This window comes from Pimephales promelas, chromosome 6 (genome assembly GCF_988280905.1).
Source record: "Pimephales promelas chromosome 6, fPimPro1.hap1.1, whole genome shotgun sequence".
NCBI classification, from domain to species: Eukaryota; Metazoa; Chordata; class Actinopteri; order Cypriniformes; family Leuciscidae; genus Pimephales; species Pimephales promelas.
In genome coordinates, this window is record NC_142774.1 from 7,992,856 (window position 1) to 8,008,561 (window position 15,706).

Below are 15,706 nucleotides of genomic sequence, written 5' to 3' on the forward strand. Positions count from 1 at the left end.
TTGGAAAACGCATATTTATTTTAAAATATCCGAGACCCGAGGCCTCTACTACCGAACCCGACCCGTGTTCGAGACACTCATTGGAGTTTTGGACCCGAACCGGTCCTCGGGTTTTCCAACCCGATCTCACGACCAAGTCGTACGAATTCGACGAATGATTAAAAAGTGGCTAATTCGTAACAATTCATACGACCTCACTCGTACGAATTAATACGATTTTGCTAAATCGTACATATTTTACGAATTGGCCAATTCGTATGAATTCGTACGAATGACCTACCCCTTACCCCGCCCCTAAACATAACCATCACGTGGGTTTAGACAAATCGTACGAATTAGTACGAGTGAGGTCGTACGAATTAGTACGAATTAGCCACTTTTTAATCATGCGTCGAATTCGTACGAATTGGTCGTGAGATAGTGTTGGGTTTTCGGATCCAAGTGGACCCGTGACGCGGTGCACTGGGTGATTTTCGCCCTCCACTTACTGTAAAGTGATGTATCGATGTTCCCTTATTCCCTATCCCATTTGCAGTGCCATTCAAACTGAACATATTCGTTCCCTTCGTATTGGAATCTCACTTAAGATGGCGTAATACCCTGTGAAATCCACTTACGGTCGAATGGAACGAGACTCAGTTCAGCCCCTAAATTTGAACACATGGTATGTAATAGAGAGCTTCCACTCTACATCACGCACAACGTGGTCAAGTCGACTCGCAATTGAAATTGAAATTAGGATGTTGTTAAGTATAACAAATAGCCTACAAATATTAGGTTGGCTAAATAATTTCCACTAAACGGTTTTAAATTATAATTTACATGTTAAATGAAAAGCATTTATTATAAGCATTTCTCTTAACTATTCAGCATCCATCCTCTCAAACTTGAGCTCACTGAGCTTGTTTGTTCATGCGCAGCTAAATGAAGTTCTTACCGTCTAAAACAGGCTTTGTGTGAGGAGCACATCAGCCAACATACTGTCTCCTTTAGGTTTTGCAACAGAGTCAATATGATGCTATGAAGATGACAGGCACATTTTTTTTCCCTCAAACATTGCTGACACTAACAACATTGCTTTTGTGTGAATCATCATTGACTAAAAAGACCTCGTAGGTCTTGAGAAATCAATCCATGCATTTAGAAGCAATCTAACCGTCGTCTTAGCACAACAGCGGTTTCAAACACCTCTCCAATTTACTTGCATTGCCAGATGAAATGACTCTACACTGAAGATTTTAGTAATAGTCTATTTTTCCCCTCAAAGGAAATGACTGATGCTAATCGCTAACACCATCATAAACTCAACCTGCATTGCACTCAGGTAAATGAGCTGTGCGTTATCATCATCCATCTCTCTCCGTTGCTTCAGAGAAAAATGTTTTAGGACATACTGTTTAAACGGAGTGTCGTATCATTTCGGTTTAGCACTCGGTTGGTTACAGCTCTGTCATCTCTTTGATACAAGGGCTAACCACCCCTTAAAGAGGCTTTAAATGGTTTTTTATGGTTTCAGGATATACAAAAAAAAAAGAAAAAGAAAAACAATGTAATTTATTCTTACTGAAAGTTACTATAACATCAAAAAGATGGTTTTAGCCATTTGTGACAGATATCTGAGTGAAATGACTTCTCAAACAAGAAAAAATGTAGGACGGGACTAGATTTTGTACATTAGGAATTGTTAAATGGTTGTGGTTTGCTATTGTTGCAAACTCATGTGTGTGATAGGTTGTCCCGCACTCAAGAGAGAGGGGAAGTTACTTTGTTTAAAGATAACAAAGGGACATTAACACACACTTGACAAAATATTAGATAAAATGACCTCACAATCTGTCATATCTTTCTTATTTTATCCCCCTTTCATCCACATTTCTGCCAAGAAGATGGTGTGTGTGTGTGTGTGTGTGTGCCCATAGAGATGATTTTGTCATTTATTTATTTTCAAGAGGCTTTTCTATTGTGGCTGAAATAGTGTAATTTGCTTTTCCCAGACTCTGGCAAGCCACTAGTGCTAATAGGTTTGCTGATGGAGCTTTCAAGTTGTTTATTTGCAGAGTTGAATCACTGCAGCACACAGTGAACATGCTGGCTGTGGCTGGACTTGCATTACAGTTTTTCTGTGGCTTTGGTGCATTTCTTGAATCCTCCTTAACACTTTCTCGAATACATTCGTACAAAAATCAACTTGCAAAAGCCTGTAAGTTGCTCAAAATCCTTAGTTCATCTCACAAAAGTAAGTTTTTATGTTAATGAACATATCAGTGCTGTGAAAATGACAAGTCCTTGTGTCATTTTTCACAAACATGATAATTAAAATGTTTAGCCACGTTGTCTATATAGTGCACTCTGTCAGTGTTTTCAGATGTAAAGTATGGCTATGATTTTGATGATAACGGTTAAAAATGCACTTTTTCTTTCTGTATTTTAACAGTACAAATTGACCCATTACTGTAAATGGGATGTTGATTGCAAGAGACTTGACACGATTCACAGTTGCGCTTTTACTGTTGGTCTTTCAACAAATTACAGTAAAATGCCATTGCGATATATAAATATATGGACACTTTATATATGTCTATGCATGCTTGTGTGATTATGATATTGTATGTATGTTTAATAAGTGAATTTACTATATACTGTAAAATGCAAGTGTAATATGAAACATTACAGTAAAAATACAGTATTACATACATAGCACATAGAAATACATGCCTGTTCTGTAATGCTTGAATGATTGTGGAAACCTTGTTTTCCAAATGTTTTTCAAACACGCCAGCCTTTGTAAGGTCATGATTGAGAGCTGGTTGATCATTGGTTGGTCTAATTCATTACATTCCTCTTTATTAGTGAAATTCTAGATTCACCTTTGAAAAATGTATAGAAAATATACAACACCCGAGCAAAAATAATTTGCTGTTTGGATTCAAAAAGACAAATGCGTAGAAGTCTATGATTGGATAATTTGAGACACTTGAGTCATTACTAGTTAGTTCCAATGATCTTCACTTTATAATACGGATCCAAATAATTAGTAATTCCCACAGAAGTATCTAGTAACACTTTCATCTGCGCACTATTACTTACTAGTTCATAATCGAGTTTCTTGTTAGTTAATAATAGTTCATAGATTGTTAATATTGTGTTACTTATTGGTTCTTGTGTAGTTATTCATTATCGAAGGAGCCATATTCTAAAGTGTTACCGAAATGCTAAGGTGTTAATTTCATCAATTGTCGTATACATTTTTTTTTTTTTTTTTTTGCAAGAGTGCATTCTCCTACATGGTTGTTTAAGAAATGAAAAGCTTCTCACTCCATCAGTTAGGGTAAAGAACTGTTTCCAAATATATAACATGCTAGAAACATACTAATCATTGCAATAATGATCCAATCATATACTCATAGGCATTTGCATATATGGCCCCTGGCAGTGTGCCTGACACATTATGACAATTAGTTCAACCATTTTGCATTTAATGACTTGTGGAATGAACTAAAGATGTTTTGGGGAGGAAGACTTTAACAGTGAACCAATATAATACATTTTAAGAAACATGACATTAGCGATTGATAATGTAGGAAACAGCAGACAACTGTACAAAATAAATTGCTTGAATATATCAAAGCATGATGTGAACATTCTGCACAAGTTACTACTGTAGATGATGTGGAGATTGAATTGTAGGGTGGCGTACACATGTGGTACAATGTTGTGAGAAATAACAGGTGGGTGATACGGAGCCCCCCTAGTCCCACTTTGGCAAAAAAAAAAAATTGATACTATCTCGTGGCCTCAAGATACAGGCCACAAGTTACTACGAGTTACTACCACGAAATAGTATCTTGAGGCCACGAGTTAGTATATTGAGGCCACGAGATAGTATCTTGAGGCCACGAGATAGTATCTTGAGGCCACGAGTTAGTATCTTGAGGCCACGAGTTAGTATCTTGAGGCCACGAGTTACTATCTTGAGGCCACGAGTTACTATCTTGAGGCCACGAGTTACTATCTTGAGGCCACAAGATAGTTATAATTTTTTTTTGCCAAAGTGGGACAAGGGGGGCTCCGTAGGGTGAAATGCAACAAAACAGAGCAGAATGTCATTCGCCATTTGTCCATGATTACTTTAGCATCAGACACTGTAACAGACAAAAATGACAGTAAACACTCAGTATACTTGAACTTCCAGTCCCAACCCCAAGTTTTTCTGATTATAGTAGCACTAGCTGGTGAGGTTCATTATTTCTTTTCTTCATGATCAGACTTACAGTTTACTGGCTGACAATAAAAAAGATGAAAGAGGGAACTTGCATTGAGGGAGGGACCCAAGCCATCTACAAAACGTGTAGCAAAGCACTGTCTACCATCCACAACATGTCATTGTGGTGATGAACACTGCTCAAATGTTCTTCGAAACACTAGCTTTGAAACCAGAATTAAAGTCCCCTCAAAATCAAAATGGATAATTCTCATGTTTTTAACCTGTCACTCACATGGGATCACAGCAATATGAAATGACAACAATTCAATCAATTCCAGATGGACACCTTAGATTTTTTCTTGTTCAAGAAGCCGTTTCACTCTGATTTTCAAATTCCATTTCATGCCGGCTTTAACTGTATAAACAGCGAGACTATGCAGCAAATGTGTACAGACCAACCATAAAGCAGATCAGAATGATTGAATGCATCCTGCATGTACATCGAGAAAAGCATACTTGTCTTTTCAAACAAGCTTGGTGCAGAGATGAAAAGGTCAGCTAGGATTATGTTGTGAGCCATAACCTGTCGATATGATATCCAAGAGATTTGTTTCACCCACTCACTCCCATTCACCCTCTTGTTTGCATTTGCCTGTTGTGATGCACAAGTAAATAAGTGAATTGCATCCCTTTACTTCCTCTCGTTCAAATTCATTTTTCAAAGTGCTGTTACGTCCTGCCAGAATGCTGGAGACTTTAAATGACTGACTATAAATTAGTAGGTTATTGTTGCTTTTATTACAGCCTGAAAACCAGAGCCAGAGTTTCTTTACCAGTGTGCTTTTGTTCTGATGGCAGACAGGAAGTGTTTCATATGCAGAGGGAGTTGCTGAAAGAGAGGACAAGATGTCGTGCTCTGGAAGACGAGCTCAAAAATCCCATGAATGTACACCATTGGAGAAAAATATCGGTATGAGCCTACATTGGCTTGCTGTCGAAACAGTCGTATTACCAATGAAAACAGTTCCAAAACAGTTTGCTTCTAAAATCTCTCTTTCTGTTTAGGAAACTGATCCAAGCACCTTTGAATTGATTCAGAAGATTCATTGTCTGCAGCGGAGGCTGATAGCTAAGACTCAGGAGGTTGTGGAGAAATCGCTTCTGCTACAGGTAAAAAGATATAGAACAATCCTAGTGCCACTTCTGCTTCGCCTGTCATTGGTCAGACAAACAGATTGTCCAATTGAAATGTTATATTAATTCCTTTCTTTAAAATAATAATCCATAAATGCTGTGAGACTGAGGCTATTTATACCGGCTTCCTCTTGTGCTGATGGGCTGATTACCTGAACGTGCTCATCCCGAACTTTGTTTCATAAAACTTCATATAAATATAATAATATATAGGTGAAATTCGAAAAATTAGAATTTCGTGCAATTTCGTAGAATTTATTTCAGTAATTCAAGTTGAAACTAATATATTATATAGACTCATTACATGCCAAGTGAAATATTTCAAGCCTTTATTTGTTATAATTTTGATGATTATGGTTGATGTCACAATATTCTAATTTTGAATTTTTGGGTTTTCATAAGCTGTGAGCCGTAATCATCAAAATTGTAACAAATATAGGCTTGACACATCTCACTTTGCATGTAATGAGTCCAGTGTTGGGAGTAACGCATTACAAAAGTAATACATTACAGTAACATATTACTTTTTGCTGTAACGCAGTAGTGTAAGGCATTACTAATCAATTTTCAGTAATATTTTACTCGTTACATGTTCAGTGAGGCTTGTATTACAGTTGTATTACAGTGTATTGTCTGCTTTTACTTCTTAAAGGCAACAGTATATGTAAAAGTTTTAAAGCAGTCTTTTAGTGCCAGTTCAGAGCGGTCGCGTCTGTAACATTGTTTTTTCCTCATAAATGCGAACACGAAAACTAAAATAAAATGAATATTTTAAGTTCTATGGAGACTGGAGAGCCAACCCTTCCTCATCCGATTTGCGCAGTGTAATTAACAGAATTACAAAAAATCGATTTTGCCTCCTATTTTTTTGTCACGCATGAATGTGTGTCTTTTCCCTAATATTAAAAATAAAACATAGACTGATATTTGTCTAATGTCTGGAGTCCTTTAAGGAAGTAGCCTATATACAGTACGTTTCAATACATGTATTTTCTGAGAATTTTTATTTCAAGTTTTGACCGCAAATGTCATCATGTCCATAATGCTGGACTTCCCCAATTTTAAATAATTTATCCTCAACTAGTTTTGTGGTGTAGGTCTACGTATTTTATAATGTTAACTTCAAATAATACTAATAGCCTTATTTAAAGATAAGGCAGCATTGGATCTGGACGGTAAGGAGAATACCGCTGGAGTTGGAAGAGGTGTGTCGTGATTCTGTAGGTTCGTGGATCTGAGTCGTGTGGCGAATCGCGATTTCGGTTTCATATTGCATATCGTTACAGCCCCAAAGTTAAGTTCTACTTAGTTATTTTGGTGAAAGTAACTCAAAAGTAATACATGAGTAATGTAACGCATTACAATTCTGAGACAGTAATATTGTAAGGTAATTAATTACTTTTAAATAGCAGTAACAAGTAATACCTAATGTATTACAGTTTGGAAGTAACTTGCACAACACTGAATGAGTCTATATAATATATTAGTTTCACCGTTCAAGTACTGAAATAAACGAACTTTTGGATGATATTCTATTTTTTCGAGTTTCACCTGTATATGCACACATATATTATGTAAACTAAAACTTATGTTAAAGTAGATGAGATTGTGATTAATCGATTTGACAAAACTGATATTGTCATGTATGCTCGATCTTAGACATTAAACCTAACCTTCTTACCAACACAAAATGTTGACTGGTAGTGTATTCACTAATTTTTGTGATCGGGAGAAAAAAAATTATCAATCGAATTATTATCGAGTTATTATCAAGTTATCAAGAAGACCCCTATAAAATAACTTCTGTGCCCGTAGCTCCACATAATCAGAATGTCCACCATTAGTTTTACACATCCTCTGTGCCTGGCTTTTTCCATTATTACATATTTGGACTAATTTGATAATGCTTTCAGTGCCCAATAATAGTAAAGCACTCTCTACTTTTATCATATTAAAATCCATTCCACAGAATTCTTCATATTTTCCCCCAAACTGGACTGCCTGGACTGATAATAAGTCATTTTGACTACATACTGTAATATATTTTTAAAGTATTGTGAACTGAGAGAGAGAGACACATTTTTTTTATGTATGGGATTGTCATTATTGACCTTTCTGCCATTTAATTCAAGAATACACAACAAGCATAGTCTCTTATATATGTTTAGCCATGCTCTACTTACAGTACATTACAGTCTAGATATACCAATGAAGCAGAGTCATTTCATTGTGTGTGGTGTGAGCCCTCCATTATCTGAAATGAAGTGATCCGTGCTGTTCATTGCTCAGACTAGAAACAAATGTGATTGCTTGGATGTAGCAGGTGCTCGAGCAGAGCTTCTTGAGGGAGCAACATTTGTTTACATAAATGCACTTGAAATCTCTGATTAGGTTATGAATGGAGAAATGGAGAGAGCGACTAGGGTAACTTTGTATGCGTTCTTGCTATTGTATTTGGGATTTTTAATTGCTTTGGTTTGTTTGAGGCCAATAATGGTGGCGCCAAAGCAACTAAGCCGACACGTAATAGAACTGATAGATAGAGGGAATAAATAAGACGGAAAGTTTTGAAAAGTTTCGTCTGAAAGAGACAGACAAAATGTTCCAGGAGTAGCCGTCCACTTAACTTTCGCCATTACAAGACGTGTAGACATTGCCTGTGATGTTGAGTTTGAGTTAAGAGTTTTTTATTCCCTATTCGGATCTTGAGTTCAGATGCCATGGAAATGATAAAATGGGCTTTCAACATGCCATCAGACAGACAGCCAGTTTAAAAAGGTTCCTTTCATTGTCTGTATCAAATGAAGCTTGAAGGGATAGTTGACTTTGAAAATAATTTTTGATATGTTTTAGCTTACCTCAAGGGCATCCAAGATGTAAGTGTCTTTGTTTCCACAGCATTTTCAATTTTGACATTGTTTAGTCAAACCGTTGTCTGTCAGTCATATAATGCAGGTCTATGGTCACCACCTCAAAGAGCATCCACAGAGAATTAAAATTAAACATGATTTAATGACTCGTAAATGTAAGTACGCATTGATGGCCTAAGACACGAAACGAGTGGTTTGTGTGAGAAAACGAACAGTATTTATATAGTTTTTACGAACTGATCTGAATCAGATGTCCAACTGAACCGAACTGAACTTTTAGATTCATATTATTGTTTTGTTTGGTTTTTTTTCCAATTCTGTTCAATGAACAACTTTTAAGATTCATAAGTTAATCAGCATTGCGTATTTCTATGCACGATTTCTAACACAACTTCAGTTGCCAATGGACCCCAATTGAAACAAACTCTGATTCCAGCTTTTTATGCACCCATTGTCTGCGTGGAAGTATGAGTGAACATTGGGGTTCGGCGCTAATTAGGTTAAAGCTGTCTGCCTTACAACACCCCTATAACTCACCGTGTAATTATGAAGTCGCTCAGGCACATCTCTGTGTATTGGCTTTAGCGCTGTGTGTGAGCTGCATTTGATGCCTTTTAAAACAGCCGTCAGACAGCAGGGCATTGTTGTATTGTTTTGTAGCTGTTTGCAGTGAAGATTGTGACAGCGTGTACAATATAGCCCCGTTTAGGACACATTAGCAAAAAGCCATTGCAGTCAAGACAATGCTGCACTTCTGTAGACGGAAGACACTTGTGATTTAGAAAGGATGTGAGATGGGCTCCATTTTGAATATAATACCCATTATAGATCTTGAAGTATTCACAATGCACTACTTTACAGCAGACAAAGACCAGGGGATGTTTTTCGCACAGACACAGACTCTAATTGTTGCATTATTTGCATTGAGGCAGAGCAGTAATAAAAGAGGCACGGACCATATCATGTTGGTTAATATACGTGCAGGCAAATCTGGACTGGCGATTAGCGGTTAGCTTTTTTATCATGCATAGTGGCTGCAAGATATGGCCCAATGACTCACCGCATTACCAGCTGAGGTACGACGGGAAGGGATGTTTTACCTTTGCAACAAGCAGCGGGTTTATTATGCCCTACAGATAATGTAATAAAACACTATATGCATCATATCACAGATGAGTCGAAAGGTCAGCGAAACTTTCGAATAAGGTACCGTAGAGTTATATTGAGTTTTTTGAGCAAGTGGGTAAAACAGATAAGAAAGCGTTATTTTGAATTGCAGAAGATCCAGCACTCAGAGCAAGGTCATGACCTTTAATATCCAAAGCTCATGCGTGAGTACTTCCTTCAGCGCTGTTTACACAGACTAACCTGTTTAGTACACACTGCTGTGAACTACTTTAAGCATCATGGACGTGTCCAGAACTGATGGTTTTTAGTGGGGATCCCATAACTCTTTTATGGAAGCTTGTTTCCTCCACAGAATAAAAAATAAAAAAGGTAATTTCGACTTTTTTCTATCACGCAATTCCTAATTTCTCAGAATTGCGTAATATAAAGTCACATATGCGTGTTATAAAGTCAGAATTGCGTGTTATAAATATGCAATTCTGAGAAAAAGACAGAATTGCGGGTTTGTTTTTTAACAATTGCGAGTTTATATCTCACAATTCTGACTTTATATCTCGCAATTCTGAGAAATGATACGTGAGATAAAAAGTCACACTGTTTTATTTAACACAGTCTCATCCCAAGATGACGTCTTGGGACGTCTTTTGACCATACGTCAATATCCGCCTTTTTAGGGCCCCCTTGAACGTCGGTAGATGACGATCCCGGGCCGTCTTACAACTGACGCTTTACCTTTAACGGTTTAGGGGTAGGTTTAGGTCTGGGGTAGAGTTAGGATCCGATAACGTCATCTACCGACGTTTAAGGGGACCCTAAAAAAGCGAATATTGACGTTTGGTCAAAAGACGTCGCAAGACGTCAGTTATATGACGTCTTGGGATGAGACTGCGCTGTTTTATTCTGTGGCATAAACAAGATTCCATACTCTTTCCCCAATTTCACATTGTAATGGATTTCTTTAGTTGTTTTCAATTAAAATCTGGTCAAATGCACAAGAGCATGATTTGATCGACTTGTTAGCTTAGTAAAATGGACAAAAATAGTTTAAGCCGAAGGTTATGAGGAATATTCAGGGTAAAATACAATTTAGGTTTAATTGATAGTATGTGGCCTTCTCTCGGTTGCCATAGTACGTCGAAATAATGTAGACTTTTAAGCCATTTAACCCTCCTATTATCTTTGAGGTCAATTTGACCCCATTCAATGTTTAACGTCTGTATACATATTTATTTATTTTTTGCTTCAGATTTAATGACTTTCCTAATTTAATGGGGACAACTCTGTAAACATAAAATTAACCTGCTGATATTTTTTTCAATGTCCTGTACACATTTTGTAGCATCTGTGTTCCTTGGGGTCAATTTGACTGTATAATAAAACAGAAGACATATTCAAATTTCACACACATTTGTTTTGGTTGTTTCATTGAGGTCATGTTATAATTTTCATTACATATTAAATATTATATTCAAAAACATGACGTGACATAATTCTCATGAGAACTAATAATTCTTCCTATGCCATGGGGAGGGGAAAACAGAATTTTTGCGAGATTGAGCGCAAACAAAATGTACTTTTCTTGAAAAAATAACTAGTTTTTCTTTCCAAATGTTATAGATTACAAAAAGCTATACTTAGAAATAATATAAAACAAATAAAACACCAAATATATTTATACTTTTCCAATTTTAGGTCAGTCAGTAAGATTTTATGGTGATTTGTACGTTTGTCCATAGTAGTGCAATGAGTATTCTGGATGTATAAGGGGTTAGGTGGGGTGGGGAGGGGGGTAATGGGTGGATGTCAAGTTTACTTAAGACATAAATTACCTCAGACAAACCTCATATTGTGGATGTATAAATTACTGGGGTCAAGTGGAAATTTTTTTTATCAGATTTGAGGCTAACAGGAGGGTTAAGTGTTAGCATCTAGCTAAATGTATTAATTTAAGACTTGCATTTATCGCTTTTTCCCTGTTTGTGCTGTTTTTGACCTCATCAAACCTGTGACCTACCAATTGAGTCACGTCACGAACTCTTGCCTCCACTCTTTTGTGACAGTTTTTCCATGACAGCAACAACAACACTATAAAACCATTTTGATTGTCAAAATCTTCTCTAGCTGTCAAGGGAGGATGTCTCTGCCGCAAGACACGACAGGTTGGAAGCCGGTAGACGTGCAATTTTCGTCCGAAATCTTTGGCATAGAAAAATGTTGCGGGGGTGAAAATTAAGCCTATGTTCCCGTCACTGTCAATCACACTGTCTTTTCTGAATGGAGTGACACACAGAACATCTGTTTGCTTTTAAATCGAGCTTGTCATCCTGATCACGCTGAAGCGTCAGGTCTTCTCTGTGTCACATGGCCCTCTATGATTGTTCAGTCTGATATAGGGGAAATGAAGTCAGAATGAAGCTAAGCAACAACTTCCTGTTTGTTCCCTTTCCTTTATTTGCAAGGTGTAAAAATACTTCTCGTGTAAGATGGTGACTGGAGACATGCTGTTAAATATGAGATTCAGTGAGAGAGAAAGAGATGGAAATGGGTGAAAGAGAAAGAAAGTGAGCGAGAATATCGAGAGATGAGGATTTGAGGGAGCCATGATTCGGTTATTGGATGAGAGTAGGATATTCTTTGTCATTTCCTGTGAATCAGGGAGGATGGAGATATTCAGATTATAGTATTTATAGCTTTTCTATTCAGCAGGCAAAAGCACATTTTAATCACTATCATTATATAGAAGCGGGGGACATTGGCTTTGATTTGCAGTAGATCATTTGACCTATACGTTTTTACTAGGGATGCAAACGATTTATCGACTATCGGTTAATTGTAGAACAAGAATTCACTCGATTAAATTAAATTAATTGTCGGCTAATTGACGATGCTTTTCTATTCAGCAGGCAAAAGCACATTTTAATCATTATCTAGAAGCGGGGGACATTGGCTTTGATTTGCAGTAGATCATTTGACCTATACGTTTTTACTAGGGATGCAAACGATTAAAGGGTAACTAAACACCAAAACAACTTTTTTTAGTTAATGATCTGTAAGAATGGAGCTTCATAAATGCTGTTCATTGATTCGAGTACATTTTTTGACAATTGAGTATAAAGTGTTTTGATTTTCAAATATATGGTGTAAAAACGTCTGAGTGCTGCCCTCTTCAGGTTAAACGGAAAGCTCCTGCAGTAGGGGTACTTGCTGACGTAGCGAACTCTCAGACGCACTCTGTCACACCCTTGGTGCGAGCTCACCACGCCCTTGGCAACCCCTGGTATAAAAGCATCTGGTTCCGTCAAAACTACTGTAGCGAGTCAGGAGTTGGATTTATGAGTATTGAAAACGATCAGGATACTATAGCATATAATAGCATCTAGTTAGCATAGCATTTATATAGTTATTTAGATTATTTTTGAAAACGACCAGGATAGAGTATTGTTGCATCTATTTAGCATAGCATTATATAGATAATTTAGATTATTTTGTGTAGCTAGTAGCATAGTACAGTTAGGATAGCTTCAAGTTAGCATAGATTTATCAGTGTTTAGTACAGTGATCAGGATAGTAACGGAGGTGGACATGGGCTTCTCCACACGCAGTGCCAAACACTGCTCGTCCTGCATGGACTCCTCCACCGCAGCGGCGTCTTGATGTGAGTGATCATGGATATTTTAATCACAATTTATGGTTAGGATAAAGTTAATCCTCTAGGGTCGACAAACGAGCCGGTGCATTTTGCTGGATTTTTTCATATAGCTGGCATAATATCAATAGCGTGCGCTATTGAGATCAACTCGACGACATAACTCATCAGATGCCGGTCGCGATGCGGGAGTTAAGACCGCAGTTTGAGCCAGCAGCTCGAATGGATTTGGCCCTGTGTATACATACAATTCACCCTCATCCACTTCAGGTGAAGGTGAAGGTGAGGGAGAAAAGTCATCGACTTCAAATGGCCGCTCTGTTGCAAAGGCAGCTATTGAGTCACTCCAGACTAGTCTCGCTCTATTTTAGAGTCTGACAGCAGCTGTCACTCACGGCGGGTCTCAGGTGCACGCCCCCTAGCCCCGCTGGGGTCTGCCCATTTTTTCAGCATTTTTCAAATATTGCTAGTGGGTGGAGTCAGGCTCTGACCAGGGGTTTAGTTACCCTTTAATCGACTATCGGTTAATTGTCGACAAGAATTCACTCGATTAAATTAAATTAATTGTCGGCTAATTGACGATGCTTTTCTATTCAGCAGGCAAAAGCACATTTTAATCATTGTCTAGAAGCGGGGGACATTGGCTTTGATTTGCAGTAGATCATTTGACCTATACGTTTTTACTAGGGATGCAAACGATTTATCGACTATCGGTTAATTGTAGAACAAGAATTCACTCGATTAAATTAAATTAATTGTCGGCTAATTGACGATGCTTTTCTATTCAGCAGGCAAAAGCACATTTTAATCATTGTCTAGAAGCGGGGGACATTGGCTTTGATTTGCAGTAGATCATTTGACCTATACGTTTTTACTAGGGATGTAAACGATTAATCGACTATCGGTTAATTGTCGACAAGAATTCACTCGATTAAATTAAATTAATTGTCGGCTAATTGACGATGCTTTTCTATTCAGCAGGCAAAAGGACATTTTAATCATCTAGAAGCAGGGGACATTGGCTTTGATTTGCAGTAGATCATTTGACCTATACGTTTTTCCTAGGGATGCAATTGTCGACAAGAATTCACTCGATTAAATTAAATTAATTGTCGGCTAGATTGACAAGAACACAAACTTGAGGCGGCAAAAAAGAAACCAAACAGGAGGCGTTCAAAACGGAGTGGAGTGTGGGAGCAAATTAATTAATGATGACAAAGTAAACTCTGCGGTACTATGATTAAGTACAACAGCTCTACGAGTTCACTAATGCCTGGTTCAGATTACACGTTTTTTTTTTTGTCTGTTACGATGTGTCAGATTACGCGATTTTGACTCATAAAATCTTGTCATGTCGTGGACAAGACACATTTCAGACTACATGTTTGCTTCCTGACCAGTCATCGCATGCTGTCTTTAACGGCGCGCGTGATGTCATCGAGGAGGCGAAACTAGTAGCGAGTGACATCCGGAAACGAATGTAAACAAACAATGGATGAAGCGGTGAGTGTTGTATTGGCTGTCCTGTGTTCAGAAAAAAAGTTAAGAAAGAACGAAAACCCGACAATGGACACGTTTCTGGATTGCTCGAAGAGGACAGTATGGGCTGTCAATCCTCCAAAGAGAACTTGAGGTCAAATATTGTTTTCTGATGTATTTTTACTTATAGTTTTAACGTTAGCACCATCGTCTCTCTTTCGAACGCTATATGACAAAACGGCGCTATACTACGCACATGGCACCCGTTATCGTTAATATAACACGTGCTGTGATGGTTAGGTTTAGGTGTGGGGTAGGGTAGGGTAGTCTCATATTACGCTAAAGGATTTATGACGCCTTGGATTCGCGTGAATATTTACGATAAAGGGTGCCATGTGCGTAGCATAGCGCCGTTTTGTCATATAGCGTTCAATGTGACGCTGAAGGATGAGAACGGGCTGGAAGGCGAGTATGTGACCACATGAAAGTAGAGGAATGATCTTTGAATTCAGCTTAACAAAAGTGTTGCGTTTAAAATTTTGTTCAGTGTAATACAGTGTAATATCTAATATTTAGTGCTCAAGAAACTTATTTTGTATGTTCTTATGTTGAAAACTTGTACTGTTAATATTCATGTGGTGATGCGTGATACTTTTTTTCAGTATTTTCAAAAGAACAACATTTATTTGAAGTTTAAATTGGATATGTTACTTTTGATCAATTTAATGCATCCTTGTTGAATACAATAATCCATTTCTTAAAAACTACTGACTCTCGTAGAAAATAAAAGTTTAATCCACTTTAAGATAGCATGCATGCTTTTAAGTGCATTTGGGGAATTTTACTCAATTTTTGGTGTTTCTATCCAACATTTAGTATTCAATATTAACAACAAATTATATTAAAATATTTGAATGAAATCCAGTTATTTTCTCTCGAGAAACAGACAATGAACATTCATCCTTTATAAAGCTTGAGAAGAGATCTCGATAATGTCACAAACTGTGCTCAGATTTGCCCAGATAGAAAGGTCTGCGATCAACAGTCAGAGAAAAGTAATTCAAAAGAGCTTAACTTGTATTGAACCTGAAACAATCCATTTAAGATCTGTATGCTAGAGGCATTGTGGACAAACTAAACTCGGAGCAATAAAACATTTCCTCTGAGAAATAAAGTGTGCAATTG

At 37.4% G+C, this 15,706-nt stretch overlaps 1 protein-coding gene across 1 annotated transcript in view; it reads left to right on the forward strand.

Annotated features, from left to right (window-relative positions):
• Positions 1 to 15,706, forward strand: part of cfap58 (cilia and flagella associated protein 58) — a 103,418-nt gene that overhangs the window by 62,671 nt on the left and 25,041 nt on the right. The window contains exons 14-15 of the mRNA XM_089132048.1: positions 5,063 to 5,174; positions 5,270 to 5,374. Coding sequence (XP_088988174.1) covers positions 5,063 to 5,174; positions 5,270 to 5,374 — 217 coding nt within the window. The remainder of the gene's footprint in view (positions 1 to 5,062; positions 5,175 to 5,269; positions 5,375 to 15,706) is intronic.